Source organism: Oryza sativa, chromosome 6 (genome assembly GCF_034140825.1).
Source record: "Oryza sativa Japonica Group chromosome 6, ASM3414082v1".
Taxonomy (NCBI): domain Eukaryota; kingdom Viridiplantae; phylum Streptophyta; class Magnoliopsida; order Poales; family Poaceae; genus Oryza; species Oryza sativa.
The window spans coordinates 16578735-16601752 of NC_089040.1; the positions used below are offsets into that span (position 1 = coordinate 16578735).

The 23018-nt window shown below is 40.9% G+C and overlaps 2 protein-coding genes and 1 long non-coding RNA gene across 4 annotated transcripts; 2 read left to right on the plus strand and 1 right to left on the minus strand.

Annotated features, from left to right (window-relative positions):
* The first annotated feature begins 2537 nt into the window (after positions 1–2537).
* Positions 2538–6392, plus strand: LOC4341020 (pentatricopeptide repeat-containing protein At2g03880, mitochondrial). Of its 2 annotated transcripts, none has more exons than XM_015785603.3 (2): positions 2538–5139; positions 6164–6392. In XM_015785603.3, exon 1 carries the CDS (start codon positions 2726–2728, stop codon positions 4652–4654), a length of 1929 nt encoding a protein of 642 aa, XP_015641089.1. In that variant the 5' UTR covers positions 2538–2725; the 3' UTR covers positions 4655–5139; positions 6164–6392. The 2 variants fall into 2 exon arrangements, with proteins under 2 accessions (XP_015641089.1, XP_066167490.1); XM_066311393.1 differs by lacking the exon at positions 6164–6392 and adding an exon at positions 5290–5521.
* Positions 6393–7204: 812 nt separating this feature from the next.
* LOC4341021 (toMV susceptible protein tm-1(GCR26)) lies at positions 7205–13609 on the plus strand. Its single transcript, XM_015788774.3, has 9 exons — positions 7205–7401; positions 9175–9825; positions 9938–10144; positions 10656–10871; positions 10950–11172; positions 12009–12256; positions 12342–12520; positions 12760–13013; positions 13194–13609. Exons 1-9 carry the CDS (start codon positions 7300–7302, stop codon positions 13343–13345), a joined length of 2232 nt encoding a protein of 743 aa, XP_015644260.1. The 5' UTR covers positions 7205–7299; the 3' UTR covers positions 13346–13609.
* Positions 13610–20504: 6895 nt separating this feature from the next.
* LOC112939292 (uncharacterized) lies at positions 20505–22396 on the minus strand. The gene is made up of 2 exons (XR_003242886.2): positions 22291–22396; positions 20505–22215 (listed from the first exon to the last, which is right to left on the minus strand). It is a non-coding gene; the product is annotated as an uncharacterized lncRNA (long non-coding RNA).
* Between the last annotated feature and the right edge of the window lie 622 nt (positions 22397–23018).

Sequence of the window (23018 nt, forward strand, 5' to 3'; positions counted from 1 at the left end):
CATCATAATATCTTGCTTATTACCTATATAGAGTATTAGAAAAGAAAATCTGAGATAAGTTTACTCAATGAAAACCATCCATATCTGTCGACGAGTGATACTAGTAGACCGGATGATTAGGGTATTGGGATACATTGGAACGAGGATCTAGGTAACACGACATCAAGCAAGTAGAAGACAAGGATTATACTGGTTCAGACCCCTTATCAGGTAATAGCCCTACTCTAGGGGATTGATGATGGAAAACTACAGATTACAATGGAAGTAGACGAAATCGATGATACCGATAAGATCGTAGTCGAGGTATTCGACGAGATCTCCTGGCAACTTGGCTTCGCGTACTCTGGCTTCGTAAACTATGGTGGGTGTGTTGGCGATGAGATTCGATGCCTTGCACCCCTCCTTGGGGGTCCCTTTTATACCGTGGATTATCTTGATCTCCAAGTAAGACTCGGAGACATTGGATCTTATACGATATAACAGAAACTCTATCCTCTCCGAGCAGGACTTTGGAAATTGCTTGGCTCGTAGAGATATTTTCCATAATCTGTAACAAATTCCTACGGCGTACACGGGAACAATCGATGTACGTGAAGGTATGCCATATCCGTATATTTTATAACTCATAGGATATAAGGTATGCCTTATCCGTAACTATGACAATATCTTTAACATATTGACATCAAATCATGCACACAAAGCGCAAAAAAAAATGCATCGTGAGACTCCGATCCTTTTATTCCTAAAATATAAAGGATTTTGGAAGAATATGATATATTTGTAAACTAGATAGTGTGTCACATCCCTCCAAAATCTTTTATACTCTCTCCATTAAAAAATATAAGGGATTTTGGGTAGATGTGGAATGAGTTGGAACATACTTCATGTCTAGATTTATTGTATTAGAATTTGTCACATCCATCCAAAATTTCTTATATAATTGGACGGAGGGAGTACTTTCCATCAAAATCTTCATTTATTTATTTTATAGGATCATACTCCCTCCGTTTCATATTATAAGTCATTTGATTTTTTTTCTAGTCGAACTTTATTCCGTTGACCGATTTTATAGAAAAAGTTAACAATATCAAAAATATAAAATTAGTTTTATTAAATTTAACAGTAAATATAGTTTGATAATATGTTTATTTTATGTTGGAAAAAGTATTATATTTTTCTATAAACTAGAAAAATCGCCCGTGCGTTGCAACGGGTAAAGATGTTTTTTCAATGATATACTAAGAGCTGAGTAAAAAACTGAAAATATTGGGATCACTATACATTATAATTGAAAAAGGTAATGAAAATTTTAATATTGGGATCGCTATATATTACAATTAAACAAGTTAATGAATATCTTTTCTGGGTTTTGGCCGAAAGCCTTCCTTCCTTTTAGCCCTAGGCAAGTCCGCTACCTCCCTCCGTTTGGCCTACTTACCTCCATTTGGTCTGCTTCCTTCGACCCATCAAATCCCTCCCTCCATTTGGCCTGCTTCATTTGACTCATCAAATCCGGCCGAATCTTTCTCGATCACCCAAAATTGGTTGATGATTTTTTATCCACTCGATCTCCTATTTCCCTTTTTGTCCCAAAATCAGAGCGTAAAACTGGCGATAATTAAAAACGATAAGGGAAAATCGCCGTCATTATCGACAACTGTTAGATTAAATCTGACCAAATAAAATAAAGCTGGGAAAATCATGGAGAAAATGATAAATGAGGAGTGGGAATCGATTTTTTTTTGCAATCAAATTAGAGTAGAAAACACACGATTGATATGGCGTCGGTGCAGCGCCAGGGTTCAACTCGGGAGACGTGCACAGAATAAATTGGATTAAAAAACTGAGTGAGAAAAACCAAAAGGGAGAAAATAACCGGTGACAAAAAAGTTGACGAAAAAACCAAAAGGTCCGGGAGGGGCGGTGAACAGATCGGATGTAAAAAACGGAAAAAAAATAATAGCACGTGCGGGAAAAAAAAACTCTTTCGCGTGAAAGAAAAAGTCAGAAAAATACCGGTGAAAAAAAACCAAACGGAATTTTTTTTACTGGCGAGATTTTTTTTTTCCTTTTTTTCAATGGAGTCGGACGATTTTTTTTTTTCAATTTTTACTGACGCGCGGCAGAAGCTTTTTTATCGCTTCTGAGTCGGACATTTTCTTTTCCTTTTTTTACCTTTTTAGTCGCACTATTTTTTCCTTTTTTTGCTCGGCCTTTTTTTTCCTTTTTTTTTTACTCGGACCTTCTATTTTACCGGCTATGGAATTTTCTCGTACTTTTTAAGTAGAGATAGAAATTAAGACCGTAACATAAAATTAAAACCATATTTGATATACCAAAGTACCGGAAAAACATTTTTAATTTTTATAATAGTAGAGATTTAAGTTAAACTTAAAAAAATTGACTAATAAAATACTTCATCCGTTTTATAATATAACACTTTTTAGTGTTGTCCATATTCACTTAGATGCTAATGAATTGTATACATATAGATTCATTAATATTTATATAGATGTGACAGTGCTAGAAAGTCTTTCGTCGTGAAAGGTGTGGGGCCAGTGTCCTGACACGAGTGCCCTGGGCCTGCAGCTCCTCCGTCTCAGGCGACGTCGGAGGCAGAGCTCCAGTCCTCGATCGTCTGCTCGCTGCTCCGGCGGGAGGACGAAGAGGAGCGGCGGGGTTGGGGGTGCTCCCGCCTGCCCGCCCGCCGGCCAGCCAGTACCCTATGGCAGCAGCTTCCCTACTATGCCATGTTATTGCTAGATCCGCCCCTGCTGGCCGGAGCCGCCGCTGCCTCCTCCACTCCGACCCCCACACCGCGCACCCCCTCCTCGTCGCCTTCTCCCGCCTCTGCGCCCACGGCCCGCTCCGCGACGCGCTCGCGCTGCTCCCGGACCTCGCCGCGGCCGGGCTCACAGCGGACCCCGTCGCCGTCTCCCGCCTCATCAAGCTCTGCGTCCGCCACGGCACACCCAGCGATGGCCGCCTCATCCACCGCCACGTTTTCGGCGGCGGCGATGTGGCGGCGCCCTCCTGCAGCAGCCTCTTTGTCTCCAACTCCCTCGTCTCCTTGTACGCCAAGTTCGGCCTGCTCGACGACGCACTCAGGCTGTTCGACGGAATGCCGCACAAGAATGTCGTGTCCTGGACGACCGTCGTCGCTGCGCTGGCCAATGCCCGCGGGAGGAAGGAGGACGCGCTGCGGCTTTTTGTGGCCATGCTCAGGGACGGAGTGGCTCCCAACATGTACACTTTCTCGTCCATTCTGGGTGCTTGCAGCACGCCCAGGGTGCTCGCGGCGATGCACGGGAGCATCGTTAAGGTTGGGTTGGATTCGGATGTGTTTGTGCGGAGCTCCTTGATTGATGCGTATATGAAGTTTGGAGATTTGGACGGTGGGCGTCGTGTCTTTGACGAGATGGTAACACGTGATTTGATCGTGTGGAATTCGATCATTGCAGGATTCGCGCAGAGCGGGGATGGTGTCGGGGCGATAGAGCTTTTTATGAGGATGAAGGAGGCTGGGTTCTTGTCCAACCAGGGAACCTTGACCAGTGTTCTCCGGGCATGCACTGGTTTGGTCACACTTGAGGTGGGGAGGCAGGTTCATGCTCATGTTCTCAAGTATGACAAGGACCTGATTTTGCATAATGCACTTCTTGACATGTATTGCAAGTGCGGTAGCCTGCAGGATGCAGATGCCTTGTTTGGCAGGATGCCTCAGAGGGACGTGATCTCTTGGAGTACCATGATCTCTGGTTTGGCACAGAATGGGAGAAGCATTGAGGCATTGAAGGTTTTTGACATGATGAAATCTGAAGGGCCTAGACCAAACCACATAACTATGGTTGGAGTTCTCTTTGCATGCAGCCACGCCGGTCTAGTGGAAGATGGTTGGTACTACTTTAGTTCAATGGAGAAACTCTTCGGTATTCAACCTGAGAGAGAACACTGCAACTGCATGGTCGATCTACTTGGTCGGGCAGGGAAGCTTGATGATGCTGTGAAGTTCATCCATGAGATGAACTTTCAGCCGGACTCAGTTATATGGAGGACTCTTCTTGGGGCTTGCAGGATGCACAAAAACGCCGATCTTGCAGCATATGCAGCAAAAGAGATCCTTAGACTGGAGCCTGACGACCAAGGTGCCCGCATATTATTGTCAAACACGTATGCTGATTTGCGACAATGGGCAGATGCTGAGAAGTCGTGGAAGATGATGAGAGACAGAGGGGTAAAGAAAGATCCTGGGCGAAGCTGGATCGAGCTGGGTAAGCAGGTCCATGTTTTCATTGCTGGTGACTTGTCTCACCCATGTTCAGAGAGTATAATTCAAGAGCTGAGCCGACTTTTCAGCAGGGTCACAAACCTCGGTTATACCCCCCAGACAGAGTTTGTGTTGCAGGATCTGGCAACTGAGCAGAAGGAAGATCTATTGAAATATCATAGTGAGAAGCTGGCAATAGCATTTGGAACGATGAACGCGATGGAAGGGAAGCCCATAAGGATCATGAAGAACCTCAGGATCTGTGGTGACTGTCATGCATTTGCGAAGCTCGTCTCCAAGAGCGAAGGCAAGGTGATCATCATCAGGGACCCTGTTCGTTTCCACCATTTCCAGGATGGAGTTTGCTCCTGCAATGATTACTGGTAGGGATGACCGGCACTGTCCCCCATTCGCAAGGTGCAACGAAGGTTAGCAGTGAGTAGTGACCACATCAAAGGTCTGATTTGAAAATGTCTCCAAAAATGTCCTGTCCGTGTGCTATTGGCTGGATGCACATACATGTCAGCATACAGCACTGGACAACATGTACGGTTGTACATGTTACTCCTATCACATCAACTCCATATGTTCTCCTACAGCTGATCCTGAGCCACATCTAGATTTCAGTGGAAGTCTGAAAGAGGAGCGTGAGAAAGAAAGAGCTAAGCTAGTCGAAAGGAGGAAAAAGAACAAGGACGGAATGCAAAAAAAGGGAGAGGAGAAAGAGAAAGGCAGGAATAGAAACCGCAGCCATAGAAAAGAGAAGGCCTGCTGGCCAGCCTTCTTCCCCCCTCTTCCAGCTCATCCAAGCCAGCAGTTGTCAATCATTTTCCCCCCGACTTGGAATCTCTGCAAAACACATGCACCTATAGGCAAGTCAAAAGACATTTCATTATCTACTGTATGTATGTTCTTGGAAAGAAAGTTTGCTTTGGATATACATGCTAATAATATCTTGATGCTTAGCAAACAATAATATTTGGTACTCCATTTTTTCATTCTTGCCATATGTTTGTATTCAGCCAAGTTAGGTCAATATGCTTGAATTCTGGGTGGAGATTATTGTGGGTAAAAAAAAAATGTCAAATGCATGTGATGTATGGGTATCTCCACAGTTAGCCTAGGGGGCTCATATAATTTGACAATGAGTATGGTTTCCAGGAATAGCTCATGTTGTCAAATTGATTCAAAGTACCTATCCTAATATCCTATATGCATAAAGCCTCTTGACATGTTGGTTAATTATTTTCCTAATCTAGGGGAGAGCATTATGATGTAATGTAAACTCTATAAGGTAAAGCAACTCAGAGCATCAATTATCTTGGAGTTGACGGGACACCAGCAGTTTTTGGTGAAGTTGACAACCAATATGCCATGATGGTTATTTATCTGAACCAGCTGAAGGGCTACAGAGTCCACCCCAGTAGCAGAAAATGTGCCCTTTGTCCAAAGATGATAGGACTCCTGTTAGGGATCTTTCAAGTAGAATTGCTGGGATGTGTTAGATTGAACAAATAACAGTTGATAGCGTAAAAGAACAAAAATAAAGAAGTTTGCCTGTGGCCTAGGGGATTCAAATACTTTAGTCCATGTTTAATCTCTTCCCTCTTCCCATCAGGCTTGAATGCTTGATCCTCTGAGAACCACAACACAAATGTCTCCGTGCCATCCTATTTAGCTTTGCATATGCTTCTTAACATCCCAAGATCTACGATAGATGAGAGAACCACCATCAAGCATACCATTTCAGTACAGCAAAGCCCTGGAATTATATTACCAAGTTGTCAAGTTAAATACGCTATGTGTTCCTGCCATTTTTTTTTTACTTCTTTGAAGTTAGTGTTCATTTTATGTTTTTGTATTTCTACCATAATTCATCTGAATTCTCTTTGACAGGTTCAAGGGAAGTGGCTGTAAGGTCATACATGGTGCGTATAATGATCCATGTGTACCCTGCTATGTAGTTGTTATGACTTCTGAGATGTGCTTGGGTATCGGACATGGTTAATGGCTTGTTTCAAGTTTCATATAATTTCAAGTTTCAAGTTATGATAAAACAGTGATAAGATCATTGCCAGTTAAGACTGAAATAATGTGCTGAAAGTTTGTCTAATTTTTGTGAAAACTGAATCCCGAGGGCTCTTCTTCCTCTGCTATTGATTTTGAAGGTTATTGTAACCATCTGTTGATGAACAACGACATCATGAAGTTAACAGAGTATCAGTCTCCTAACAAAACCAGTAAAATGAGTTCTGTTATTTGCCTTTTCTTTCTAACGCAGAGCCTGTTTATGAGCCAACTTCATAAATTACTAGGCTTTCCTGGATGATCGGCCTGTTACGAATTTGTGTTGCGCAGCATGATTCTATCACTTGGTAGTTCTTTCCTTCGTGAAGGTGTCTACTTGACTTGTTGGAGTCTGCTTCTGTGGATTTAGATAACTTTCACCCGCATCCAGATTCCATTTCTTCCTGTTATGATAGCATGCATATCACATGTACTCCCTTGTCCCTCCTCATAAAGTCTGTTGTTCTAGCAAGTCAAAAGCGAATTAAACAAGAGATTCAAAAAATCAGAGCAACAAGAAGAACAGAGTATTATTGATTCGGTTACTGAAACGAGGGGGAAAAAAAGTTGAACTGACACTATAGATAAACAAACAAGATTCTCTCTACAAACAAAATAATAATGTGATCTACAGAATCCTCCCCCAACGAGGCGATCAGGATCCCTCTGATCCAGTGAATAGTGAATTCCATTCCATGTGATGCGACGTGGTAACGCGGGGAAAACCGCGCTACGAAATCCAGCAAGCGGTCCACAGTGCGACTGTGCGAGCCCGCGAGTCCCCTTCATTCCAAATCAAACGATGCAACTGCAACGGAGACAGATTTATCTATTAATAACTGAAGTCTCAATCTCAACTCTCCTCTCTCTGTCTTTCTCTCTACCCACCCGCTACCAATCCCCTTCGCTCCGCTCCACTCCTCCGGATCTCCGCCCCGCCCCTTCCATCTCCGGCGCCGGCGAGAATGGAGCTGCTCTGCATCGGGACGGCGGACACCAAGCTGGACGAGCTGCTCTTCCTCGCCGCCCGCCTCCGCTCCACCCTCGCCGCCACCTCCTCCGCGCAGGTGGGCTGGCGCTGCTCTCTCGCCCTTCTGCTCTGCTACTCAATTTGGTTCCCGCGCGAGATGTAGACTCCTAGGGAAATAGGGGAATAGGGAGTAGGAGCTCTATATCGGTCCCCTCACTTTGTTAATGAATCTCTATTAGGGGGGAATGAGTTAGTGCTGGATGTTACGGGATGTGATCGTCTAGGATTTGCGGCTTATACAGTGATTGGGGAGAATTATCATGGTAATTAGCATGTTCATAGGTTATGCAATCATTATATATTACTTTTGTGCTTAGTATTGAGAAATGATAATGCCTCCTCACTAGTCTTGAAAAGATGTTTATTATTGTAGAATTATGCGTTATTTAAGGGTGTTTAGTTTTGGGATTTTTACTCATAATAATTTAATCAATCCATAGTGTTGTATTAATTGTTTTTCATTTCTCTATATCCTTGCTTAGTCGGTTAAGCGTTATCTACACTTACAATGTACCATCCCTTTTGGACCAACCAGAAAACCATGTACCGTCCCATGCACAATACCGAACATAACTCATCATGTACCATCTTATAGAACTTCTAAGGAATGTGATTGTTCAACATTGTTGTAAGAACACATTTCTGAAAAACTTCCAGCTATGATATACACAAAGCAAAGTTTCAGAAGTAAGAAAAGCTGGTGAGGAATTTTAAGAAACAATTTTTTTGCCACTGAAAAACAGCAGGTTGATAGAAAAAAAATTACAAAGTATCTTACAAATCGGGACTAAACATTATTTGGATATATGAATTAGCAAAATGCCACAATTCATTTAATGGAGGCTGTAGTGTTTTTTTTTTTTTTGAAATAGATGGCAGGAGCTCTGCTTATTCATTAAAGAGGAGTAGAATCAACAACATTACACAAATAACACTTATCCTGGGCTGCAGACTTAGTTGAAAACCGCAAAGATACCCTTAACACACTATCACTTCTCTCACAACGCACACTGCCCCAACCATGCCATGCCACGCGACAGCTGTACTAGCCCAAGGAAATGTGCATGCTTGTGATAGTGAGTGCCTGCTTATAGATCAAAGTGGTGACTTTGAGGGTGAATGGCTATGGTGACTCTTAGACTGGTGGTGGCAGCATCAGCATGGCCTCCATAGCAATGTGGGACTGCCATGCCCTGCTTGAGCATATTGTTTGCCATCACCATGGCCTTCTCAAGCATAACCCTCATCTCAATTGGCAGCAATGGCTCTATTAAATGGAGGATCTTGGGTATCTTGGCAGCGAGATCATGGATGATTAATTGCTCTGATACCGAATACTATGATTACTAGATTCATGAAAGGTACTCTTCGCTGGGATGATAGCTAGGCGACGTTGGGGAAGAATTAGTTCCTTTGTTGCTTTTTCCTGGATAATGAGAGGTGGCCACCATAATGCCATATATAGTGAGCCTCTTGATTATTTTATATAATAGATAAGGATTATAACATAAGGTAGCTAATTCTTATAAAATGGAAATTAGAGATAATAGAGCCAATCCTTTCTTTGTGCCATATGCCTGGCCTTGTCTTGCACATGCTGTACGGATAACCATTGTTGTGTTACATATCGGAATGGAAAATTGTCTGCACATGTGGCATTTTTGTGCACAGTTTAAATTGCTTGGCTACTTGCAGAATTTTTTCAATTCAACAATTTTCTTATGAAAAGTTACATGCTCCTTGGATATACTGTAGATTTCTTATTTTCCTTTGATATAGTGGTGCATCATATGGTGTAATGACATAACAGGTTCAAGTAAGCCTTGTGGATGTCTCCACAACTAAGAAGGTGACATCACAAGATTTTAAGGGCACCACATTTATCTCAAGAGATGCAGTTCTTTCGTGTCATTTAGGTGTCGATCAACATGAACTTCCTAGTGACAGAGGTGAAGCAATCACACTCATGTCAGAGGCTCTCCAGAGCTTTCTAAAAAGAAGATATGAAAGTGGTACTCTGCTAGGTGCTGTTGGATTAGGAGGCAGTGGAGGAACTGCCCTAATTGCTCCTGCTCTAAGATCCCTGCCACTCGGAGTGCCTAAGCTTATTGTATCTACTGTTGCTAGTGGCCAAACGGCACCATATGTTGGAACATCGGACTTGGTGTTGTTTCCTTCAGTTGTTGACATATGTGGCATAAACAGTGTCAGCCGTGTTATATTATCTAATGCTGCTGCAGCTGTTGCTGGAATGGTGCACGGAATATTAATGGAATCCAATGAATCTGATGAAACTGCCACAAAACCAACTATTGGTATTACAATGTTTGGTGTGACAACAACATGTGTAAATATGGTCAAAGAAAGACTGAGCAAAGAAGGTTATGAGACACTTGTATTCCATGCCACAGGTGTAGGAGGAAAAGCGATGGAAGAACTAGTTAAGGGAGGTTTCATACAGGTACCACTTTCTGGTAAATTGTGATGATAACTCATAATCTCAGTTATCAACTCCTTATGTAACTGGTAGTTGCAGAGTTTTTTCTTTCTCACATTTATTTGGTTGCATATAGGGTGTATTAGATATAACGACAACAGAAGTTGCAGACCACATTGTTGGCGGTGTTATGGCATGTGATGATACAAGGTTTGATGCAATTATCGACAACAAAATCCCTCTTGTTCTCAGTGTTGGAGCCTTGGATATGGTCAACTTTGGAGCTCGAGATACGATACCTCCTGATTTCACAGGAAGAAAGATACATGTGCATAATGAGCAGGTTAAGTATAACAACACTTTCCAATGGTTTTTATTCATTTTTGACCAAAATATGCTTGCATGATTATTGCTGAACTTGTTTCTTCAGGTGTATTTTCCCTTGTAATGCACTATGAAGGTATAATCACATTAGATGGTTATGTCAACTCAGTGCTACAACATTGGAGAATTATCAGTAAATATGTTATTAAATTTTTAGATAAACATTATACATAATTTACTACATATAATGCTATTAAGGTTTCAGGATGATTTATTGTTGTACAGAATTTGTATGGGGGTATTTTTTTTGTTGCAAGGATATGAAAATTTCCATCTCCTTATTCTGTATGCTGGGTGCATTTTTTTAAAATGTATCATTGCAGGGCATTTGCACAAGCGTTGTGTTGTCTAAAATGACTCTTTAGAAGTCCAATTTCAAGAAATATTCTCTTATCTCCTGTACCATTGTTTGCGAGTGCTACATACATTTCCTCTTTGTTACAATCAGTAACAACTCTCTTATCTTACAGGTTTCACTGATGCGAACTACAGTAGAAGAGAACAAAAAAATTGCTGAGTTTATAGCTGATAAAATAAACAAATCTTCATCGAAGGTTATTGTTTGCCTGCCACAAAAGGGCATCTCTGCAATAGATGCACCTAAAATGCCATTTTACGATCTGGAGGCTACATCTACGCTGCTGGATGAATTATGTAGCCGTATAGAGAAAACTGACAACAGAGAGGTTTCCTCATATTTCATAAATTATTGCCTTTTATTTTTATCTCTTCAAGTGAACTAAGCTGTTTTAGATTATTGACAGGTCAAGATGCTTCCATATCATATAAATGATCCGGAATTTGCTAATGTTTTGGTGGACGCATTCTTGAGTATGGATGTAAAGGCATCTAATACAATAAGTCCAGAAAACAGCATGGTCCAAACTAATCAAGATGTAAATACAAAAGAATATTGTTCAACACAGAGAACTTCAGATAGTTCTATCATATGGAGATCTCCAGTAGATTTTCCTGATGCAAGACCAGGTTAGTTCTTATTTGATCTGCATATCATGAGCTAAAAACATTTTTATGCTCACAAAGGAAACTGTAGAGGTTATCAAATATCTACATATTCTGATTCCATCTACATGTTCGTCGTTTTTATCATAGAAATTGCTGCATGAGGTTATTGAAGTTATCTGATGCTCACTTTGGTATTTTCTGTTCAGCGTTACTGAAACATCTAGTCGGTTGTGAGAGAATGGTTATCTATTAATTTATTTATGTTTCTTATAGAATCTGCAGCCAACATCATGGTGCTTTCCTCTTTTGTTTTATTTACTTGATTTCCATTTTTGTTTTGACTGTTGTGCTGTGGTTATCCAATACTCCTACATATTTTCTGTTACTCATGAAATATAGCGGAGGTGGGTTTTTTTTTGTGTGTGTGTGTGGGGGGGGGGGGGGGGGGGGACTGAGTTGGTTTTCTGTTCTTGATTGCTTCCCAAATTAATTGCCAAGCCCTTTAAACAGGAGAGTTCATAACAAACAATCTCATAACCAATCTGTAGTGAAATCAGAAGATTAGAAGCTAAGGGAGGAGTTTTTAATGTTTTGTGTTCCAAATAAATTGCCAAGTCCTTTAAATACATAAATAATCTAATAAGTGGCTTGCCTTGCAATGAAATTGGCTGAGGCCAACCATAGCAGAAAATATTATCAGTTTATGCATGAGCGGAATAATTCAATCATTAATGTTTTAAAATTATTATCTCAAAATTGGCTGCATGTTCCAAGGCATGCTTCATTCATTATATTTTACTCCTGGTATTTCTTGCTACAATGACATGCAATGATGGTTTGCTCTTATATTCTTACAGAAACTTTGCAAAAGACAAAGTCAGTATTACATAAACTAAAGCAACAAATTGTTGAGGGTACTCCTGTCATTGGAGCTGGTGCTGGCACTGGCATATCAGCCAAGTTTGAAGAAGCTGGTGGAGTTGATCTTATAGTTCTGTACAACTCCGGGCGGTTTCGCATGGCTGGGAGGGGTTCATTGGCAGGACTATTGCCATTTGCAGATGCAAACGCTATTGTACTTGAGATGGCCAATGAAGTGTTGCCTGTAAGTCATCAGATACCTTCGGCACTGTGCCTGTCAATTGATTTTTTTACTATTAGTAGATGTTAATGACATACTGTTTATTTAGGTGGTTAAAGGAGTTCCGGTTCTTGCTGGGGTTTGCGCTACTGATCCATTCCGTAGAATGGAGTACTTCCTTAAACAACTAGAAGCTATTGGATTTTGTGGTGTCCAAAATTTCCCCACTGTTGGTCTTTTTGATGGCAATTTTCGACAGAACTTGGAAGAAACTGGAATGGGCTACAGGTGTGATTAATCATGTTTGGATTAGTAAAATATATTATCATCCTGGCTTGAAGTTCTGATATAATTCATTGTTTAGTTAATTTTCTAGGAAAGATCCAAATTAGCTGCCCATGAGATCATTAATCCTTGTTCTTTAGCATACACAGCAATTTTCTCAATGGCTTAGCACTGAATTTTCCCTCCCACATCTGGGGAGAATTTGCGTTGGATTGTGTTTAACCTTTTTCATCATATGACAGCTTGGAAGTGGAGATGATCTCAAGAGCTCACAGCATGGGTTTTTTGACGACTCCATATGCTTTCAATCCTGAAGAAGCTGCTGCCATGGCCAAGGCTGGAGCTCATATAATAGTGGCACATATGGGTCTAACAACAGCTGGGTCTATTGGGGCAAAGACTGCTGTCACTTTAGATGACAGTGTCAAACGTGTTCAAGCCATTGCTGATGCAGCACTTGGGATTAATCCTGACATTATTGTTCTGTGTCATGGAGGTACACTTTCTATTTTTGATAAGTCGATGGTCACTTCTCTTTTGCAATATAGGATTGGTCTCATTCTAGTACTTGAATATGGATATACCCCTATCCACATTCGTAGTATCCCCACACTAGGTTGTTATATTTTATGACGGAGGTAGTAGCTATCAACTTATCATTGGATATTTTCATCAGGTCCCATATCAGGGCCGCAGGAGGCAGAGTTTATCCTAAAGCGCACTAACAGGGTCCATGGATTCTATGGTGCATCAAGCATGGAGCGGCTACCAGTTGAGCAAGCTATCACAAACACCATGAGGGAGTATAAACGGATTTCCATAAAATAAGAATGATAGTTCAGACTTCAAATATGTCCTTTGCTCTACATGGTACTGATCTTCATACTGATTCAAAGAACAATAATGGAAGAGGAAGCCAGGTGTTTGTGCATTGTTGTACCATATGCGGCACATGTACTCGTGTATTTCAGTCGGAATAAAGAATGATAAGCGAATGATTTCGTGCTTACTTAATAACTATCCATACTAAGACGATAAGTTACTGTAACCATGACAAAATCTGTGATAAAGACCGAAATTTTACGGACCAAATGGAAGTTCGGACTTAGACGATAAGCGAATCTGTGATTTAGATTTTGGCCAAAATTTAATAGGCTCGACTTTTTGACGTGATCTTGTCTTCTTGCGGCCCCATCATTTGGCTTCTTCCCTAATAAATGAATAAAAATAAATTTGTAGGTAAAATTCTTATATATGTGTCCTTGATGAATTAAAAGTCAATGCTGAAAAAAAAACTACGTTGAAAATATCTCAAAATCAATCTTAAAATTAATTTTAAAAATTTAAATTTTGGTTTTTTTTAGGGCTGATTAGGCCATCGGATGGGAGCCTTAGTTTTAGCATTTGAGTTAGATGTGGGTGGGCACTGAAGTAGGAGTAGGCAGCAAACATTTGGGGAACTGCTATTCTGCACCGAGCTGATGAGGCACGAACATCGGAAGCTAGGCCGACGGCCCGTAGGTCGGCCTCGGAGTCCACACGGTCCCTTCCGACTGCGATGGGTAGCGCTGCAGTGGCTACTGATGGTGGCCCGTGCGAGGAGGAGCCTGCCCAGGTCGCCCTCACCCGAAAAAGGAGCGGGTTAGGGCCTTAGGGGGGACGAACAAGGTCGACGTCTTGGGTTTCTCCTGCGGCAACCGCACTGTCCTTGTCGATCGCCCCTCCTTGCATACCCTAGTGACATTCCACCGCATCCACACCTGCTTCGACGCGTCAGTACCATCGCACTTGATACCTCCATGCGCTTGCGGTGCCCAACACACATTGTTCGGCTGTGGGTGGCGTGGATAGGCCAAGCCGCCGTCCTCCTCATCGCCCACCGCCGACCTTATCCTCACTGCTCGCCACCCTGGTGAGATAGGAACTGAGGGGAGAGAGATAGGTGAGGATAGATAAGGGTCACTAACACGTGAGACTCACGCTAACTCAACGTTGTTAACTATAGTCAACTAACCACGTCGGATAAAACCAGCCGCTATACTACCCAAGGATCTAATTCGGTTTTGTGAGTTGAGATGGGCTATACCTGGTATTGCGGTTCAGGAACGAATTTCAAACTCCACAGCAAATTGAGGTAGCTAAAGTGACCTTATTCCTTAGGGTTAATTGGATCCATACCACTGCAACTTTGCGAAATTAAAAAAAAATGCCACTGATTCACTGTGTTTCTTCGAATGGATCGATGGGTTGCTTCATTGGACCAAAGCAAGCACATATAGGTAGAAAACAGTAAACGGGCTATTGAGCCCATACCCAACCCAATAAGGAGAAGCAGATCTGCAGATGTGCACGCTCGCGAGGCTGGTGAGAGAGATGTCGACAAGTGTGACGTCCACAGTCAGAAATTTGAGTGAAATAAAAAAAAAATCAGTTGAGTGACACATTGATCCCCAGTCTACATGTACCTGCTGAAATCAATGTTGTAGCTTGTCACTAGAACATTTTGGTACCGAAATTTAGTACATGGATTTTTTACATGAAAATTCGATACATGTTACATTTCCGTCATTCCGTGGCTAGAATAAAAATGCACTCTCTCCGTCCACAAATATATGAACATCTATTTAGATGTATGGAAGAGTTTGTCTGATGTTCGGTCAATGATCTATGCGTGCTGCGTATATATACTATTTATATCTTTAAAGTTATAATCCACAACATTCTAAAACTTAACAAGTAAAGATGCACATCATCATCCATTAGTAATTATTATATCTTAATCCTCATTCAAACATACTATGTCATCTATATTTTATTATATTCTAAATCTTAAAAATACGAGCATGTTAAATCATCATTGCATATAATTCCAATAATATTTTAACATATATCTTCATCATTTTCTACAATATCCTATATACTTCATCCCCACTTAGTTAATGTTTTCTATCTCTCATTAAATCACATCACCTCAATTGTTTCTAGCCGTTAGTTGATTAATATATAGTTCAAATTATTTCCCTCATTTTTTTTCTCATGAAGTCACATCACCTTACTTTTTTACTTTTGGATTATCAATCTATATACTATTTAAATTATCACAAACCACATCAACTTAAGTGGTTTATAGTTTTTTTCTCCAATGATCATTAAAAAAATACAACTTTTATAATCTTAATGTTAGCTACATAACAAGATTTCACCGAAGTATCAAGAACAACGCAAGAACATGAGAAGTTCCACCAATCCGACAGGATTGGGGTCGCCGTCGCCTTCGCCACCTTAATCATTGATATTGAATATTCAAAGTTTACAGTATACCTCAACGCACTTCTCTCTCTCTCACGCAATACCAGTCTGACCTAGAACGGTGCTCATTCGGCCCATTCCGGCCCATACATCATGGGATTAGCAACCTGGTTCGAGCAGGCTAGCCCGTTCCTCCAGACGAGGCTTCTGCTTTACTTTGTAGTTCATCCGGCACTGTCAGGTTGCTGATAACTGTTGATATTGCTTAATGTCATCACTAGAAACATAATTCCCAGCAATAAAGCCGAAATATTCTCGTTACATCTCACGGTCACAGATATAATCCACAAGCGCACGGATATACCATTGTAGCATTTCACTCGGACGTATGCCAAGGTGTCGTATTTATAAAATCCCAAGGGAAGATATGATAAGAGAGTACTATACTAATAATTTACATCACTTGTATAGATCAAAATCTATGCAGGGGTTAACAATATTCAAGGGTAGAATAAGTTGACACACATAAGGAATTAACCACAATACTCTCATTAAAATATAATCTAGATTAAGTGGAGAAAAAAAATAAGAAAAGAATCATTTTTTGTACTTCTAATATATAGTCATTTTAATATACACTTGCTAGTATACAATCATGCAGCCAATACCCATTAACTACACCCTCTGGTGTATCGCGAGACCACCCCTGGTTGTCGAGTTCCTTACGACAACCCGTCATGACCATCCAACCGGTAATGAATACGGAGGAGTACCCACACCAAGAAATTGTCTTAGTATTATATACGCAAGTGGAGGAATACCCATACTGAGCTGTCACCATCAGCGGCCCACCTTTACAAACCCGCGGCATATAACATCATTTAATGGTACCTAATAATCTAAGCACCGCGCTTACATTACTAAATACTACTCCACATCGCTGCAGCTGACATAGAGCAATCATGGTAATGAACATTAAACCCACACCATTGCATATCTCTGGTAAGCTAGCTACATAATTATATCGAGACAAGTACAAACTAAAGTCGGCCCTCGAATAATTATATAAATGAAGTAAAGGACCGAAACTAAATAAAGAAGAATATTTCATTAATGAATTAAGTCTTAAAAAAGAAGAAAAAGCTACTAGAGCCATACCCGAAATATCCTGAAGACTTAAAAAACTAAAGAAAATATTCTATTCCTACTCCACTAGTGCTAGAACAATATAAGTAAACTAGAGTGCACTTTGGAATGGAGGGAGTGAGGTCCTTAAATATGTTGCCAATGACGGTTATGGCGGTTGGAAATGTCAAAAATGCCCCACAACCGTCATTGGGGAGTGATCAGGAGCGTCTACGTGAAAGGCCAGGATGAGAGACCGCAGAGAGGGTTTGGCCGAACCAACCTGGGTTGGCCCTTCTGGCCTGTTGCTTCCTCCTGTGCATCCTCTCACGACTTCTTAGCCAGTGGTTGGGCCCTTTTACAGTGGTTTAATTGAGTTTATAGGCCCATCCAACCATAAGTCTGCCACTTGACGGACGTTGAGTGATTGTTCGGTTATTTTCCATCGATTCTCCTCCATTTATGCGAAGATCTCTATATTCAAATAAAATTCCAAGTACAAGTGGAGATAGATTATTTCTAATAAAATATGCATTGCAAGTATTGCTAGTTCTCCTTTATTTTGGATATATTGACTGTCGAAATTGGTCTATAACGACCTTCAACAACAGCCCCCACTCCTTGAGCTTTGGCTTGCCCCCAAGCCAAATGCATTTGGAAAACATTGACGCAAATCCACATCATCCTCCCATGTCTCCTGCCCAGCAATGTCTCTGGACCAAAGTACAAAACTTGATTAACTAGAGATGTACCTTTCCTGACTTGACGGGTATCCAAGATAGCCATTGGAATTTTCAGATGAGGTGAGATGGAAGCTGAGGCTGTATTGCTTGGTTGAATCCAGTGATATATTTGAGTTGAGAAACATGAATACTGGATGTATGGCACTGTCAGCTAGAAGTTGCAAGCGATAAGCTGCCTTGCTCACCTTAGCCACAATCTGGAATGGCCCAAAATAACAAAAAGACAACTTGTGATTAATGAACATAGGGCTGCAACTTCAAATAAACCCAATCACCTTCAACAAATTCTCTTAAACTTCCCTTCTTGTCAGCATAGGCCTTCATCTGCTGTTGAGCTCTATTGAGGTGCTGGTGCAGTAAGCTAACCATAAGTTTTCTCTCCTTTAACCACTCATCAAGATTAGGGATGGAACAAGCATCATCTCTGATGCCAAAGTGGCTGAGTGGGTAACCATACAAACACTTCAAAAGGAGTCTTCAGTAAGGCAGAAAGATAAGAAGTGTTAAACCAAAACTCAGCCAAATACAACCAAGAACCCCACTTGGCAGGCATGGTTTGAACAAAACATCGCAGATAGATTTCTAGACACTGATTTACTCTTTCAGTTTGACCTAGAAAACAATTGGTCCCTGAGTTGGCTTGTAAAATTTTATCCCTATTAGATATGATGCAAGCAGGAAGGCCATGTAACTTATAAACATTGCACATGAAAGAGTTGGCAACATCACCAGTAGAGAATGGATGAGATAGAGGAATAATAAAATGGGAATACATGGAAAAAGTTATCAACCACCACCAAAATGCAATTGAACTTGCCATATTTGGGTAACCTTCAATAAAATCCATAGTATTCCCTTGCCATGCACTATCAGGAACATGCAGGTGTTGTAACAAGCCAGGATACTTGAGTCTATCAGGTTTGGCCTGCAAACAGATGGAGCAAGCTTTGAGGATAGAGTGTATAGTTTGTTTCATTTTTGGGCCAAACAAACAAAGCCTTGATTCTGCTATAAGTAACATGTATGCCAGAATGACCTCCCATTGGACTGCTATGCAAAGCATGAATTACTTTGAGTTGTAAGTCAGTGTTGTTTCCCAACCAAACTCTTCCTTTATACTTAAGAACACCATTGCACGAGGTAAAATTGGGTCTAGAATCAGGTTTGATGATCAATTTAGACAAGAGCTTTTTAGAGAAACCATCATATTGATAGCCATCACAGACTTCCTAGAGCCAAACAGGAGTATAGCTTGAGATCAGGTTAAACTCTCCCGAATCCACATTATGCTTCCTGGACAAAGCATCAGCAGCAACATTACTGAGGCCCTTCCTGTAACAGATTTTGAACTGAAGACCCAACAACTTAGTGAAAGCTTTATGCTGCCAAGGGATATGCAGCCTCTGCTCATTCAGGAGCATTAAACTGTGGTGGTCAATGATAATGATAAATTCCCCATGGGGGGAGTAGGATCTCCACTGATCAACTGCTAACAGAATAGCTAAATACTCCTTTTCATATGAAAACAATCCTCTGGTTTTAATACCCAAAGCTTTGCTGACATAAGCAATAGGGCGACCTTCCTAAGAAAGAACATCTCCTATCCCACCATCACTGGCATTAGTCTCAATAGTGAATTATTTAGACATATCAGGTAAGGCTAACACAGATGTTTTGACTAAAGCTTGTTTGAGGGTAACAAAAGCTTGATTAGCTTCATATCTACGCACAAAAGGCACATTCTTCCTCAACAATTGAGTTAATGGTTTGCTAATCAATCCAAAAATTTTAACAAACTTCCTGTAGTACCCAGCTAACCCAAGAAAACCCTTTAACTTCTTGATTGTCATGGGAATCTGCCAATTAACCACTTCTTCCACCTTAGAAGGATTGGTAGTAACCCCTTGAGCACTAATGATGTGGCCCAGATAAGATAGTTTGTTTTGGGCAAAAGAACATTTACTGAGCTTCACCTTCATCGATGCAACGTCAATAATGTCAACACTTGGTGAAGATGGTTGAGATGGGATTGAAAATCAGAGCTATAAATGAGAATATCATCAAAATACACAAGAGCAAACTTTCTAAGAACTGGGACAAGAGTGTCATTGATGGCACTTTGAAAAATAGCAGGAGCTCCAGTCAAACCAAATGACATAACTCTATATTCATAATGACTAGAGTATGTTTGGAAAGCAGTTTTATGTTCTTCCTCTTCTACCAAACAAATCTGGTGATATCCTGCCCTCAAATCAAGCTCGGAAAAGAATTTAGCTCCTGATAATTCATCCAAGAGCTAATCGAATACTGGCATTGGAAAATTTTCCCCTTTACAGTAATAGCATTCAATTGTTTGTTATCTATACCAATGTGTTTAGTGCAATCCTTCTTTTTAACTAAGAGAGTTATAGAAGAATAGGCACTATTACTAGGCTGAATAACCCCAAAATTGAGCATGTCCTTGACTTGCTTTTTTATTTCATCTTATTGAGCAAGATTGTGTCTATAGGGTCCGAGGTAAATAGGTGGAGCTCTATGCAAAAGTGGGATTCTATGATCACAAGCCCTCTTGGGAGGTAACCCTTTGGGTTCCTCAAATACTTGAGAAAACTCTTCTAAAATTTGCAAAATCTTTGGATTAGTAGTGAGTTCCTGATCATTGAGGACCTCCTGAAGTTGCAGGATATGCATGACTAAACCTTGTTTAAGCATACTTTTCAATTGCTCACCAGAACTAGCCACACATTGATCAACCTGTACCTGAATGCCCTGCACTTTGATCGGTTTGTTAGCTTTAGTGAACTCCATACATTTTTTAGACCAATCAATATTCATAGTACCCAATGTCATCAGCCAATCCGTGCCAAGAATAACATCATAAGTCCCTATGGGAAGCAATTTGAACTTAGTGTTATAACCCTAAACTTTGAACTTAGTGTTATAACCCTAAACTTGAACCCACATGTACAATTTGGAATAGATTGAGAACAAGTCAAGATCCCACCATCAACAATTTTGACTGATAAGATTTTCTGCAGATTTGTGACTCAAGACATATTTGGGGCCATGGAAGAAAAGAAAAAATGTGAACTGCATGAGTCAACTAACATCAGTACCTCAATGCACTGAACCCATCCCCTCAATTGATAACCATCCCCTCAGTCGAAAAGATGTAGCAGACTCTGTACCACTCACAGCCCGTTGGGAAATTGCTATAAGTCCATATTGCTCCAATAAGCAGCGTTTGCATAGGCTTCTTCTAGTTCAGGATGCAGAACATCAAGGAGTTCTTGCACCACATGGAGTTGCACAGAAGGAGCATATTTGTGATCTCATCTCCACCTTTCACCACAAGTAAATCACAATCCCTTGGCTCTCTTGTAAGGTTTCAGAGCAGCCCACCTATCCTCTCTGGCTTTAGTGAATTCAGATGTCTTCCTATCTTCAAACACACCACTGGGAATTCCTTTAAGGGTGGGACGCTGATGTGGCCTGTCTATTGTTATGTCTTATCAACACAGGGACATCATACTTCTTAAGACTAACAGGTTTGGAACCTTCCAAGATTTCTTCCTGCAAAAATGCTAAAGAGAAAACTGCATCTAGATCCTGGGGTTTTTGCATCAAAAAAGCAGATCTGATATCATCCCTTAACCCTTCAACAAATTTAGTGACAAAATAATTGAGAGGTAGAGCACTACTGTAAGCCAACAGTTGGTGCATAACACTATAAAACTTCTCAACATACTCAGACATAGAAGATTCTTGAGACATATGAAACTACTGCCGAATAAGAACTTCCTGTCTATCCTTAGTGAATCTGAGACAAACTTGTTCAGCAAATTCTGACCAACTGACGCCTACCAACTTAGATCATACCCATTGAAGCCAGAACGCTACATTACTAGTGAAATTAAGACCAGCTACCCGCACCCAATTCCGAGGATGAACACCATACACCTCAAAATATTCTTCATAATTACTCTTCCAGAGTTGTCGGCTGTCACCATCAAACTGAGGACAAAGCATAGGTGGAACACTGCCTCACAAACTAGTTAATCCAACCGAATTCACCAAATTTGCAGGAGTGTGATGCAAGCCATGAGACTCAGGGGAAAAATGGGTGGGAAACAGAGGACCAGATTTCTGACATAAAGAGTCGAGATCTGGAGAAGTGTCATGTGAGGATTTCTGAACCACAGTTTGCAGCTTCTCCACTTTCTCCTGTAACTCCACCACCGAATCCTGAAGAAGATCAGCATGCTTCTCGACTTCCGGAAGCCAAGATTCAACCACCAGCTTGAGAGTTCCTTCTGCCCTGCTCTGCTCTTCAGTTTGTTCCCTCTTATTCTCACTTGCCTCATGTTTCTTCTCTGCTTCCTCCATCTTCCGTAGGAGCAGATCCAACTTGCCATCTTGGTCCATGATCTTAGCTGCTTGCTTAGTCACGTAGTGAGGCTTCTCGTAGAGTGTTGTGGTGGAAGATGCGCTCGAGATCTTGCGAACCTAGTCGAGGGAGCCAAAGCTCTTGTGGAATCCGTTGCCGAGACAACGATTCCCACCTCTTCCAGGAGGTTTTTACTGCAAAATCACAAGAGCAAGAGTGAGAAAGGGGGAGAATTTTCAGTGAGGCTCTGATACCAGATTGTTAGCTACCTAACGAGATTTCACCGAAGTATATAGAACAGATCAAGAACATAAGAAATTTCACCAATCCGATAGGATTGGGGCTGCCGCCGCCTTCGCCACCTTAATCATTGATACTGAATATTCAGCGTTTACAGTATATAACTACCTCAACACACTTCTCTCTCTCTCTCTCTCATGCAATACAAATCTGACCTGGAATGGTGCTCATTTGGCCCATTCCGGCCCATACATCCTGGGATTAGCAACCCAGTTTCGAGCAGGCTGGCCCGCTCCTCTAGACGACTCTTCTCCTTTGCTCTGTAGTTCATCTGGCATTGTCAGGTTGCTGATACTTACGTCATTTACTATTATCATACTAAACTCCTGCACCAACACACGGGTTTAATACACTATTATACATCACTTGCCCTGCAAGTGTGTTGTGCTAGCTAATTGTTCATGAATATATGCGAACAAGGTCAAGTAGTTTGTTACCAACATTTGGATCTCAAGCTGCCGTTTTCTTTATATATTCATCACTCATAAAAGTAGATGACTGAGATGTGATGCCAATGATCTTAAAATTTTGATAAATATAATACTCCCTCCGTTTTCAAATATATATGCTCTGTTTTTAAATGATTATTTGTCTTATTTAAAAATTTAGTACAAATATAAAAAATATAAATCACATTTAGAATACTTTAAATGATAAGAACAAATCATAACAAAACAAATGAAAATTACATACTTCC